Source organism: Capricornis sumatraensis, chromosome 6 (assembly GCF_032405125.1).
Source record: "Capricornis sumatraensis isolate serow.1 chromosome 6, serow.2, whole genome shotgun sequence".
NCBI classification, from domain to species: domain Eukaryota; kingdom Metazoa; phylum Chordata; class Mammalia; order Artiodactyla; family Bovidae; genus Capricornis; species Capricornis sumatraensis.
In genome coordinates, this window is record NC_091074.1 from 53,480,092 (window position 1) to 53,494,638 (window position 14,547).

At 41.8% G+C, this 14,547-nt stretch overlaps 1 protein-coding gene across 8 annotated transcripts in view; it reads left to right on the top strand.

The window, feature by feature from the left end:
• TJP2 (tight junction protein 2) overlaps positions 1-14,547 on the top strand; it is a 96,421-nt gene that overhangs the window by 36,848 nt on the left and 45,026 nt on the right. For 2 of the 8 annotated variants that reach the window (XM_068974108.1, XM_068974111.1), the window contains exon 1: positions 13,368-13,439. The exons of 5 other annotated variants lie outside the window; for them this stretch is intronic. In XM_068974108.1, coding sequence (XP_068830209.1) covers positions 13,368-13,439 — 72 coding nt within the window. Of the gene's footprint in view, positions 1-13,367; positions 13,524-14,547 lie in introns of those variants that run through there. One more of the 8 variants, XM_068974105.1, reaches the window with a different exon arrangement.

The window sequence follows — 14,547 nt, forward strand, 5'->3', positions numbered from 1 at the left end:
AGCTGAGCCCCCGTCCGCCTGTAAGCTCCATGAAGGCAGGATCGTGTTTATTTTTCTCACTGTTTAACCTCTAGTGCTCAGTACAAAGCCTGGCATGAAAAAGGTGTTTAATAAACATTTATTGGGTGAATCAATGAATGGATTCCACCTTCTGTGTGAAACTTCAATTCCAATAACTCTTCCTCCTAGAAATTTTATTTCAGCAATTAGGTCCAGCGATTAACAATGAGAAAGTGCTATCTTCTACCTTCCACATGGTTTAACTTGCTCTGACTATCCCACAACCAGAACAGGGTCAAAAACCTCATAAGGTGTCAGTTGATTGTAATATGCTCTAGTGGTTTTGTTTTGGTTTTGGCTGCCCCAAGTGGCATGCAGGTTCTTAGTTCCCTGACCTGGGATCAAACCCATGCCCCCTGGAGTCCATCTACTGTTTTGTTTTTTCCCCAAACTTTAAACTTTTTATTTTGTATTAGGGTGTAGCTGATTAACAGTGTGGTGATTGTTTCTGGTGAACAGTGAGTGGAAGTACTCAGCCACACATATACATGCATCCATTCTCCGCTAAACCCCACTCCCAACCAGGCTGGCACATAACACTGAGCCGAGTTCCATGTATTATACAGTAGATTCCAGTGGGTTTTTTTTTTTTTTTAAATAGTATATGTAGGACAACTAAAAGTGTAATTTTTTTCCATCTCTTTTTTATGTCTGCATCATTGCACCACCTAGTGGGTTATGTCTGTTACTATGCGGTAGCCTTGCCGATTTCCGGATAAACAAATTCCATGAAAGGGTAGTGAATGTTGGGTGCCTTCTTATGCTTTAAGACTGCATACAGTTTCTGCCAATAATTTATGTTACTAGGCATAGACAAGTTTTTGAGAGGAGCTCAACATTGTTTAATTCAGAATTTAAAAAATAATATTGACCTGTGTCTGAAATTTCCCATGTCACCAGTAAAGGAAAAGAGTGAGGGTGGGGAAGGGTATTGTACACAGTTTTATGGACTGTCCATTTAACTCAATTTATACAATAATGCCATGCAAGATACTAGGTCAAAGAAGGTTGTCTCCTTCTAAGTTTAGCAATAAGGCTGTTCTAAACATCTGAACTTTTTCTTTCAGTTTTGTCATGAGAAAAAAAATAGAAGGCTAACTGTTTTGATACAACCTGCTTCAGTTTCATCTCTTCTGTTTTATTATTAAGTCAAAATCATTATTAAGGCTTGCTGAAGTGCACTTTGATTATTTTTAATAGTTTGGCCTGGGCTCCCACCTTTCATTGGTGTGGGAGCTGGATGCAGGAAACCTCACCTTTCCCCTTCCTGTCTCTGGTCTTTGCTGTCCCCTCCCCTTAATGGAGTGTTTTCTTCAACAATCGGATGGATCTTTTGTTTTCCTCCATTGATTCTCTGAGATGGCGCACACTCATCATGATGAATGTGTTGTGCAAGTATACATTCCATTGTCAAGTTTATATCTAAAATGTACAAGTATACAACTCAACAAGAGAACAACCCAATCGAAAAATGGGCAGAAGACCTAAATAGACATTTCTCCAAAGAAGACATACAGATGGCCAAAAGGCACGTGAAAAGATGCTCAACATTGCTAATTATTACAGAAATGGAAGTCAAAACTACAATGAAGTGCCACCTCACACCAGTCAGAATGGCCATCTTTAAAAAGTCTACAGTTAACAAATGGTAGAGAGGATATGGAGAAAAGGGAATCTTCTTATATGGTTGGTGGGAATGTGAAGTGGTACAGCCACTATGGAGAACAGTATGGAGGTTCCTTAAAAAATTAAAATATAACTACCATATGTCTAGCAATTCTACCCCTGGGCATATATCCAGACAAAACTCTAGCTCAAAAAGATACATGTACTCCTATGTTCATAGCAGTGCTATTCACAACAGTCAAGACATGGAAACAACCTAAATATCCATGAATGGATGAAGAAGATTTGGTACATACACACAATGGAATACTACTCAGCCATTAAAAGAACAAAATAATGCAATTGCAGCAACATGGATGCAATTAAAGATTAAGTAAAGTCAGAAAGGCCCAAAGAAAGGCAATGCCGAAGAATGTTCAAACTACCACACAATTGCACTCATCTCACACCCTAGCAAAGTAATGCTCAAAATGTTCAAGCTGGATTTAGAAATGGCAGAGGAAGCAGAGATCAAACTGCCAACATTCAGTGGATCATCAAAAAAAAACAAGAAAATTGCAGAAAAACATCTACTTCTGCTTTATTGACTACATCAAAGCCTCTGACTGTGTGGATCACAACAGACTGTGGAAAATTCTGAAAGAGATGGGAATACCAGAACACCATACCTCCCTCTTGAGAAATCTCTATGCAGGTCAGGAAGCAACAGTTAGAACTGGACATAGAACAACAGACTGGTTCCAAATCAGGAAAGGAGTATGTCAAGGCTGTATATTGTCACCCTGCTTATTTAACTTGTATGCAGAGTACATCATGAGAAATGTTGGGCACAAGCTGGAATCAAGATTGCCTGGAGAAATATCAATAACCTCAGATATGCAGATGACACCACTCTTATGGCAGAAAGCAAAAAAGAACTAAAGAGTCTCTTAATGAAAGTGAAAGAGGAGAGTGAAAAAGTTGGCTTCAGACTCAGCATTCAGAAAACTAAGATCATGGCATCTGGTCCCATCACTTCATGGCAATAGATAGGGTAACAGTGGAAACAGTGACAGATTTTATTTTGTTGGACTCCAAAGTCACTGCAGATGGTGTCTGCGGCCATGAAATTAAAAGACATTTGCTCCTTTGAAGAAAAGTTATGACCAACATAGACAGCATATTAAAAAGCAGAGACATTACTTTGCCAACAAAGGTCCATCTAGTCAAAGCTATGGTTTTCCCAGTAGTCATGTGTGGATGTGAGAGTTGGACTATAAAGAAAGCTGATTGCCAAAGAATTGATTTTTTTTCAACTGTGGTGTTGGAGAAGACTCTTGAGAGTCCCTTAGACTGCAAGGAGATCCAACCAGTCCATCCTAAAGGAAATCAGTCTTGAATATTCATTGGAAGAACTGATGCTGAAGTTGAAACGCCAGTACTTTGGCCACCTGATGTGAAGAACTGACTCATTGGAAAAGACCCGGATTCTGGGAAAGATTGAAGGCAGGAGGAGAAAGGGATGACAGAGCTTAAGATGGTTGGATGGCATCATGAACTCAATGGACTTGAGTTTGAGTAAGCTTGGGGAGTTGGTGATGGACAGGGAGGCCTGATGTGCTGCAGTCCGTGGGGTCGCAGAGAGTTGGACCCAACTGAGCGAATGAACTAAACTGAAGAAAGAGACAAGTACCGTGTGATGTCACTCATATGTGGAATCTAAAATATGCCACAAATGAACCTATCTATGAAACAGAAACATAGACATAGAGAACAGACTGGTGGTTGCCAACGGGGAGGGGGTTGATGGAGGGATTGAATGGGAGGTTGCCGTTAGCAGATGTAAGCTTATATGTAGAATAGATAAACAACAAGGTTCTATTTATAGCACAGAAAACTATACTCGATATCCAATGATAAATCACAATGAAAAGGAATGTTTTAAAAAATATCTATGTATAACTGAATCACTTTGGTGTACAGCAGTAATTAACATTACTTCCAACATGGTAAGTCAACTTTACTTTAATTTTAAAAGTAAAAAATAAAAATGTATAAGAAATACTTAAGCCGTTGAAGCCATAAATTGGAAAGTTTTAAATCTCATCCATAGATAATGGCTTAATAGAAAATTATTGCGTCTCTTACTGAGAGCTGGTTGAATTAGTGTTTTTGAAGGGTCATTTGCAAAGTTTTACCAATGTGCCTACAGAAGGAGTTCAGAATATTTTTTCCCCACAATCTCTTCTTCGTTCTTGCAGAAAAGTTTACCAAAAGAATACCAGAAATATCTTCAAAGTATGAAAGCAAGCACTGCTTCTGTAAATAAGCGGTGTTTTGTCCTCAAAATACCATTTGACTCATCTTGATACCGTGCTGTAAACTGCTAGAATTTAAGTTATTACAGATGAAAAGACTTAGAAATGAGCGTGTTCTTTAATTCAGAAATACCACAAATTATGAGGGAGGGGCTACATAGCAAGAATGTTAACTATAGTATTTGTTATAGTACCAAAAAATTGGTTGCTAGGGATATGGCTAATTATTTGGTAAGCATGACTGTTTACAAATTTAAATTAAACATTTGGTTCCTTAATTGCATTTCGGGTGCTCAGTGGCTAGTGGTTTTCATGACAGAGAGCTCTGCTAGCATGACACAGAGTTCTGTTGGGAACGCTTGAGTCTGCATCTTTAATGTGCGTACTGATCACATGGGGCTCTTGTTAAAATGCATATTCTTGTCAATAGGTCCAAGGTAGGGCTTGAGATTTTGCTTCCAGGTGTTGGCAATACAGTATCGAAATGTGAGGTTCTTTAAGTTCCTGGGCTCATTCCCTGATTCTCATAGGAAAGGCATGTCTTTGAGGTGCAGGTCTCTGTAGGTTTCCTAACTTTCTGGGAATTAGCCAGGCACATTGATACATGGCCGAAGTACCCTGTGTGAGCTGTCCTCTGATAGTGCCTTGAGACAGGGAGTGACAGTTGACCTTGGGTATTTAATACAGGGCCAGTCCTGCTGGCAGGATTTAGCTGAGCACTCTAATTGGTTTTCTAGCCTGCCTTTTGACAAAGCAGTTTATAATTTTCTTTATCTTGGTACCAACATGGGTGGTGGTTTGTATGTGTGTTTATTTTTTCAAAGTGAGGCTGTTTGAAGGTTATACAGGCTTAGTCAGATTTAAAATCATAGAGTAGACAGGGCTACGACTGTGTTGCCAAATTAGCTCCTCCTTTTTTGGCTTATTAATGGCTTCTTTGTGATTAGAAATAAGAATGGCTTGTTAAATTGTAATTATAATTTATAGCTTAGTGTCCAGAACTATGAACATAGAGGTATTAAGTATAATTATCTGCTGATGGTATTGTTATTTTTTGCCTCCTATCTTATTAAAATTGGACTCATACAGATCTGGATTCAGATAGTGACCATTCACCTACTAGCTGTGGGGTTATGTGCAAGTTAATTAATATCTCAGGAGATGTATATATACATATACGTATATGTGTGTGTATATGGCTTTCCAGGTGGCACAGTGGTAAAGAATCCGCCTGCCAGTGCAGGAGATGCAATGCAAGAGATGCAGATTCAGTTCCTGGGTTGGGAAGACCCCTGGAGTAGGAATACCAGAGTAGAATACCAGAATGGGTTGCCATTTCCTATGTATGTGTAGGTATGTGTGTGTGTATATATATATATTGCATTTCCCTGATGACTTAAGTTGTAGAGCACCTTTTCATGTTTCTTTACCATATATATCAGTGACCTCAGATATGCAGATGACACCACCCTTATGACTGAAAGCAAAGAAGAACTAAAGAGCCTCTTGATGAAAGTGAAAGAGGAGAGTGAAAAAGTTGGCTTAAAACTCAACATTCAGAAAATCAGGATCATAGCATCAGGTCCCATCACTTCATGGCAAATAGATGGGGAAACAATGGAAACAATGACAGACTTTATTTTGCTGGGCTCCAAAGTCACTGCAGATGGTGACTGCAGCCATGAAATTAAGACATTTACTCCTTGGAAGAAAAGTTATGACCAACCTGGACAGCATATTAAAAAGCAGAGACATTACTTTGCCAACAAAGGTCCGTCTAGTCAAAGCTATGGTTTTTCCAGTAGTCATGTATGGATGTGAGAGTTGGACTATAAAGAAAGCTGAGCACCAAAGAATTGATGTTTTTGAACTGTGGTGTTGGAGAAAACTCGTGAGAGTCCCTGGACAGCAAGGAGATCCAACCAGTCTATCCTAAAGGAAATCAGTCCTGAGTATTCATTGGAAGGACTGATGCTGAAGCTGAAACTCCAATACTTTGGCCACCTGATGTGAAGAACTGACTCATTGGAAAAGACCTTGATGCTGGGAAAGACTGAAGGCAGGAGGAGAAGGGACAACAGAAGATGAGATGATGGATGGCATCACTGACACAGTGGACATGAATTTGAGTAAGCTTGGGGAGCTGGTGATGGACAGGGAGACCTGGTGTGCTGCAGTCCATGGGGTTGCAAAGAGTCAAACATGACCGAGCAATTGAACTGAACAGAACTTATCGCATATATATATTCTCTCTGTTGAGGTCTTTGGTCCATTTTTTTAGTCCAGTAGTTTTCTTATTGTTGAATTTTAGGAGCTCTTTGTGTATTTTGGAGAACAATCCTTTATCAGATGTAATTTTTGCAAATATTTTCCCCCACTCAGTGATTTGTCTTCTTCTCTTGACATTGCCTTTCACAGAGCAGAAGTTTTTTATTTTAATGAAGTTCAGCTTTTCAATTCCTTGTTTTGTGGATCATCAGGACTTCTGTTTTCATATGTTAAGAAAGGGAGGAATTGTGTAGAGTTTTTGGAAGGATTACTGGGCAACAGCCATAAAGCATTCAGCACAGTGTCTGGCACATTTTAACATTCAGTTAATGATGATATGTATCAGGCCCCTCATGTAAGCATGTGTTTGCAAGGGCACAGCCATTAGGGAACCTATACGTAACTGGTTATTGGAAGAACAAGAAATAAAATAAAGTCCAGCCCAATGCCCTTTGTGTACCCTCTTCTCAGCAAGTCACTGTGGCTGAGTTACTGAGCCAGGTTGACTGAACCCAGGCCAACTGCTTGAAAGTGACTGTCATGCTTGTTAAGATGTTCTGAGTTGTCAGAGTGATTGGATCCATTGCAGGTCTGGTGTCCAAGCACCACCAGCCGTGTTTTTGGGGTGGGTTGTTTGTTTGCATGCCTGAGATCAGGCATCACTCATGGGTAGGTTCTGAAAGGCACAAAGGCTGTACAGTGGAAAGGATACAGGCTTGGTAGCCATGCTGACATGGGTTAGAATCTGTCCTCTGCTACCTTTAACTTGTATGACCTCAGACAAGTTACTTTGTCTGACTTTGGTCTTTTCTGTAAAATGAGTCCAATAATTTTGATAATGATAATAGCTGGAAATGACAGAGCATTTGCTGTTAGGGGGGCATCACCCTGAATTCTGTACATAAATAATCTGATTAAGTTCTCACAACCCTAGTGGAGTAGGTCATGTAACTGCCCTTGCTTTACAGATGGGGGAAACTGAGGCATGGAGAAGTTAAGTAATGGAAGTGGTGGAACAAGGATTAGAATCCCCACTTTCTGGGAATCCCCTGGTGGTCCAGTGGTTAGGACTCAGCACTCTCATGAGTGAGGGCCTGAGATTTAATCCCTGGCTAGGAACCAAGATCCTACAAACCGTGTGGTACAGCCAGAAAAAAAAGAAAAAGGATCCTCACTTTTTGATTGCAGAATCCATGGTGCATTTTTTTAAGTCTTAAAAAAAAAAAAAAAGAAGCTTTATTGAGATGCAGTTCACATATCAAACTAAAAATGTACAGTTCAGTGGGTTTTAGTATATTTATGGAGTTGTGCAACCAACACCATATCAGTTTGAGAACATTTTTATCACCTCAAAAAGGAAACTCCATACCCATTTAGCAAGTTATTCCCCAGTTTTCCCGATATTCCCTTATTCCTAGGCAACCACTAATCTACATGTGATCTCTGTGGATTTGCCTCTTCTGGACAATTTACATAAATGGAATCATAATATTTTGTGATTCTGCAAAATATAATGCGTCTGGCTTCTTTTGCTAATAATGTTTTTAAGGTTTATCCTTATAGCATGTATTTGTATGTCTTTCCTTATTAGCCTGAATAATAATCCATTGTATTCATATACTGCATTTTGTTTACCCGTTTACAGTTGATGGACATTTGGGTGGTTTCCACATTTTTGCTATGATAAATAATGCCACTGTGAACATCTGTGTACAGGTGTTTGTGTGGACATATATTTTCATTTCCCTTGGGTTCCATGATGTGTTCTTAGTTAATCATACTGTGCTCTTCTCAGAAAAAGAACAGGTTCTTAAATGGGAGTGGTCACCTTATATTGCTGCTGCAGAATTATGGTGGGGACCTTTATGGATAGTGTTAATTGTGTGATGAGCACTGGGTGAGGCTCTTTATAAACATTTCTCCACTCAGTCCTCACAACAATTATAAAGGGTAGGGATTTTGAGCCCATTTTGTAGATGAAGCAACTGAGCCTCAGCAAGGGAGCTGCTCCAGCTCATGGAGCTTGTCAGGTGTGCGGGAGCTGAGCTTGGACCCTGGCATGTGCAGGGCTCTAGAGGGCTATTCCCACCATGTTCTGTGGCCGTGGTTGTCAGAGGCATTCATGACCATCCCACCTCCTCCTTGCAAGTTTACTGGCCTGGTATTTCCTGTGTTTTTGTGGGAGTTTGCCTCAATTCACCCTGTCAAACAGATGAGGAGATCCTTGTTTTTACTAACTGGCAGTGGAATTGAGTGGTGCCCAAGGTCCTGTGTCAGTTGGGAGGGGCAGAGTCTTGGATGGAAGTGTCTTCTTAGAGCCTGGGTTCATTGCTTTTTGCATTTCAGCACAATTGCTTTTGAAATGCACCTCTAGGCGAACCGTTGTCCTCTCTCTGTTCTTCATTTTTTACTTAAATATGCGCTGAAAGTTTACCTTAGGTAAATAATAGGTGATGGGTTAAAATAAGAACAATAAAACCCTCATAACTCTAGTCGGTACCCATCACAGTAGGTCTGGAATCTAATCCTGTGAATTGTTGAGCTATCAAGAATCCCTCTTTATAAACTGCTGTGTGTAGGTTTTTTCTCTCACCCTGGTCACACTCAGCTGTGTCTATTGTGAGTTGTGTGCTGTGAGCACACTGTACACTAGTTGTCACTGTTCCCCGTCAGCGTGCACCTTCGTAAGTTGTGAAGGGAGGGTAAAGAGCTGGTGATGATCTTGTTATCATAGAATCAACTATGAGAGACTTTTTTAAAAAAAGAATTACATAAGGGTTTGTTTAACTCACTGCTGACTTGGTTACTGCTATTGGAAGGGTTTAGCTTTGAAGAGACACAGGCAGGTACCTGGAAGCCAAAATCTTGGTTTATAATTTTTAAAAACTACTCATTTTAGGAAGAGCAAGAGTGAAGCTCATTTTCAAACTTTTCTGGGGAAAAGGAGTTTCTATAGGTTGTGGGCATCTGTGAAAAACTGTACAGAGCGCTATGAGCGAGGTACCTGCTGGGTGTTGATAGCTTCCTTCTGTTCCAGTTCTCACACTCATCTTGTCTCCTATTTCTGGGGTGGGTGTGTGTTTTAGGACTCCCGAGCTGTAGATTAAGTTGCTTAACACCTCTGTTCCATGCTGAGAGTGTAGCATCCTGTGCTTACTTCGCAGCCACACTGAGTGCCTGTCCACATTGTCTTGGACACACCTTACAGGTTATCCCTCCAGCTCTGCCTGTGGTCCCCTCCCCAGGATATCCACCCACCCACAAGCTAGTCATCTTTCAGCTCGGGGGTACACAGCCGTCCCCCCTGGACCTCTCATCCCCGTTTCATGGCATGCACCCATGCCATCAGTTCCACATTGTATATACCTGCCATTATCTCAGAGATCACCCTGTTCCAGCCCCATGTGGCCTTTTTTTTTCTTGATTATAAGCTTGTTTTTCACCTCATGGCCTTTGCATCTACTGTTCCCTCTACTCGGAGAGAGGTCCAGGTTTTCTTATGATTCCTTCTTTCCAGAGTCACATCCCGTGGCAGTTACTGCTACTGGAGGTCATATGTTTACTTGTCTATTGTCTGTTTTCTCTGTTAAAATCCTCCCTGTGTGGGGAGAACTGATTCGTGTACCCCCAGCAGTGTCTGATGTGTCCTAGGTTCCTGAGGAATATTTGTTGAGTTTATGAGCCTTGTCTATCCATCTGCGGTTGTAGTTGGACTGCATCGGGATTGTTTACGTGTCCTGGTTCCCCCCTGGACTGTCACTGCCTGAGGGTAATAATGTAGGATAATTTTTTTTTTTTAATCCACAGGGTGGGTGCTAATTGCTCAGTAGATGTTTCTCAAATATGTGACTATGGAAGTTAGGGATCTTGGGAAAGGTAAAGCCCTAAACTCTTGATCTTCTCGTGGAGGCAGCTGTCCACCACCAGGTGTCCTTTTGATGCCACTGATAGAACAACTGCTCATCAGGACAGCCTGCAGTGGTTCAGATGGCCTTTTCACTACTGGCCCGCTGCCTTTCTCTTTCAGGGTCTTTGCCCTCTGCTGCTCTTTGGGTCCTGCACAATCCAATGCACATGTGTTCAGTCGTGTTTGACTCTTTGCAACCCCATAGACTGTAGCCCGCCAGGCTCCTTTGTCCCTGGGATTTCCTAGGCAAGAATACCAGAGTGGGTTGCTATTTCCTTCTCTAGAGGAAATCTTCCCGACCCATGGATCCAACCCACAACTCCTGCATTGGCAGGCAGATTGGTTACCACTGAACCACTTTGTAAATCCTGCACAACTGACCCCACCCCCAATTGTATTCATTCTTCAGACCTCATCTCAGTGGCCTTGTTCATGGGAAATAGCCCCTATTCCCCAATCATCCAATGAGATCAGGTGCTAGCTCCTGTCAAACTTCCTGAAGACAGTGCTATATGTGGTTTGATCCTCATTTGAACGTCAGTATCTGGCACGTTGCGCTTGGTAAATGTTTGTTGAATGAGTGAGTAAAGAATTAATATGAAAGTATATACACTACTATATGTAAAATAGGTAGCCAGTGGAAAATTGGTATAATACTCAGGGAGTTCAAACTGGTGCTCTGTGACAACCTAGAGGGGTAGAATGGGGTGAGAGGTGGGAGGGAGGTTTAAGAGGGAGGGGACATATGTATGCCTATGGCTGATTCATGCTGAGGTATGGCAGAAACCAACACAATATTGTAAAGCAATTATCCTTCAATTAAAAATAGATTAAAAAAAAGAATTAGTATATTTACATACCCATGTTCATAGCAGCAGTATTCACAATCTAAGAGGTAATAGTAACCCAAGTGTCCATTGATGAATAAATAAAATATGGCATACCACATACAATGGAATATTAGCCTTAAAAAGGAAGGAAAATCTGGCACATGTAGCAAGGATTAACCTTAAGGACATTATGCTCAATGAAATAACCCAGAACCAAAAAAGCCAAATACTATATGATTCCACTTGCATGAGATATTCGAAATAGTTACATTCATGGAAACAGAAAGAATAGTGATTGTGAGGGGCTGAGAGGAGGAGGAATGAGGAGTTGTTGAAAGGGTCTAGAGTTTCAGTTTTGCAAGATGAGAAAGTATTGGAGATTGGCTGCATAACAATGTCAACAGACCTAACACTGCTGTACTGAACACTTAGAAATGGTTAAGATGGTACATGTTATGTTATGCAGTGTTTCTTTTGTTGTTGTTTTGCTAAGCTGTGTCTGTGTTGTTTTGCTGCAGTCATCTCTGACTCTCTGTGACCCTATGGACTGTAGCCCTCCAGGCTCGTCTGCCCATGGGATTCTCCAGGCAAGAATACTGGAGTGGGGATCTTCCCAACCCAGGGATCGAACCCACATCTCTTATGTCTCCTGCATATTTAAAAAAAAAGAGTGAGTGATGGCAGGAACTGTAAGTTTTGAAAATCATTGAAGAAAAATCTGGAATGATTAACTTGTAGAATGCCAGTGACTTCTAGGTAATGTTCATGCATTTAAGGGAAGGAAGTATTTATTTCCTCATCAGGGCAGCAGGAGTGTTTTCCTGAGGATGGTCACAGGAAAGGAACAAGCTGCTTTGTGCCCTCCATCCATGCTCCTCTGTGCCTGGGGCCTGGGCTGAGCCTGGCTGGTGTGGGGCGCCTGCACACCCAGGGTCGAGTCCTGGGCATCCGCTCAGCTCCCAAGGTCCCGCTTCAGTAGGGCTCCTTTGTCTTCCCTGCCCTCTCAGTGTAAGATCTGAAACAAACTTTCATTCATTTCTGATCCCGTTTTGCTGGCCCAGCACTTCTGAAGCACCTACTCTTACGGAGTCAAGGGAAGGCCATGAACACTTTTGAGAGCTTTGCGCTTTGTAGGGAGAGGTTGCCGCGTTCCAGGCTGACACTGGCCCTCTGAGGTGTAGGTATGTTTTCCTCATTTAGTAAAGGAGATCGGTTATCCCAGGCCCCACAGCTCGGTGACAGGACAGAGATGGCCCCCAGATCGTCCTTGCCTCTGCGTCAAGCTGCTCCTTTTGTGGTGTGCATCTCGTGGTCTACATTTAATTCACATCTCAACCTCAACCTCTGGAGAAGGAAATGGCAACCCACTCCAGTATTCTTGCCTGGAAAATCCCATGGACAGAGGAGGCTGGTGGGCTACATAGGGTTAGGGTTACAGTCCATGGGGTCACAAAGCATCAGACACGACTGAGCACACAACCTCAAACAACGTAGAGGGCATGCTCCTCCCTTGCAGCCTGTCTGGCCCATTGGTGTAAAATACAATACACGGTGACAAGGACCACCACTCCCCAAGACCATGCTTCCAAAATCCCAACCCGGCTTCCAAACCCCCAGCATCCCATACAGGCTTTCTTAGATGTTCAAAAACCCCAAATGTGCTTTTCCACCCCAACCCTCTGCAAGTGGTGAAGACAAAGAAATGGAGAGCAGGGGCCTTTGTTATTCTTTTATCTGTGAAGTTTACAGAAAGGGGCGAGAGAGGAGGCTCTGCTGAGTGAGCACTCTGCCCCCGCTATGGCCCTGACTGTACCCACTGCCCGAGTGTAGACTTAGTTATCTCCAAGGATGAGCAGCTTCGTATCTTCAAGCCTTTTACTTTTCTAGGTGATAACAGCAATCCCAGGCACCTGAAACTTTACCCGTTGCTGTTCAGCCAGCTTATGCTTTTCGTGTATGTGTGTGTGTAGGGGTGAAGGGGGGCATCTATGTAAATAAATACTTCTCTAAGTGTTCCTTTCTACAATATTGCTCTAGAATGTCCTCCTTAACTTAAAAAGTTCTGCTCAGATACTGAATCATTTTACATGTCTAAAAGGAGTATTTACTCTTAATTCTCTAGTTCCCTGGCATGGGAGAGAGGGAGGGAAAGCAGCAGAGTGGTGCAAATCCAGAAGGCTTTCTTTTTCCTCATAAGTAGTGCTTTTCAGAGCGTTCGGTGTCCCGCTGTATGGATGTGTCACTGTGTGAGATAACAACAGGGTTTGCTGGGAATGTGGGCCACTATTGTATCTGCCTTACGTAACCACGTGGAGTGGTGGCAATGGGCGAGCAGCCTGGGATGTAGGCAGTGCTCTGGCTAGTCACCCTCCAGAGGCCATGAAGACCGCGCAGTTCCTCCAGAGGATGTGGGTCCAGGCTGTTAAAAAGTTGGGGAGATTGAAAGGCCATGTGAGTCTCTCCGCAAGCTCTCCTTTCCCCCTTTTCTTCCCCAACCTTTCTTTGTGGGAAATTGGGAGGGGGAGCCTTCTCACAGTGATTCCTTTCTCCTCTGATTTATTTGTGCTTCTGGCAGCCCTCAGGAACAAACTGTGAGATGCAGATTGTAGTCATTGGTGGGTTTAAAAAATAGTTGTCTTATATTAGGCAGACTTATGTGAAACTGATAGCCTCTTAATGGGATTTATGAATCAAAGGCTGCTGTTTCCCCTGTATTGGGAATCTGCAAGCATGGTGTTGCTTTCTGGGGAAGATGTTTGTTTGTATTTGGGTAATTGTAATTTCTTATTTTGGGTAAAAAGCTTTCTGCTTCCTTATCCAGCAGAAATCTATATTTTTCTTCTTACTATTATTTGTTAGTATTCTTTTTATCTTGGTTTCTAAATGATAGAAAAAAGTTTTTCCCTTGTTCTTTTTTTCTCCCAATGGATTGAACATGGAGTGCACTATAACATGTATAAGTGTTTACTTCTATGATGGGATTTTTATCAAACATGTCCCTTATGGGCAGATACTGATTCATCTCTGGCTCTGACTTTCCATCGCTGAAAACCAACAGTTTGTAGATAAAAAGCTTAAAAAATTTCCTGTTGGGAGAATCAAGGCAGTGAAGACTTTTAGTAACTGCCTCCTAGTTGGTTTTTATCACATTTCGATATTCTTTATGTAAAATATGGAATTTACCTGTTTGGCCAAGATTTTTCAAAGGAAAGAAATTTTAACAACTAGAGAGTATTTTTAGAGACCAATCAAATAACTATTTGTCCCTTTTTCATTCTTCATGTATATACGTTACTGCCAACACAAAGCTTTTTATTTACAGTTTTTAAAAATGGCCCCTTTTTATCTGTCTGTGTTGTCTAGGAATGAGTCATTACAATTTCGTGGGGGTGGTTATTCACCTTACATATAGAAAAAGTGAAAGTGACGTGGGGGAGAGCACTGGAGATCCCCCTGCTGCCGGAATGTTGTCTCTTGGGTTGAAAAGGAGACTCGGCTTCTTCTGCAGCCTTCTGCTCCTCCGGAGCCAGCCTGCTTCTGCACCTTGCCTGCCTTCATG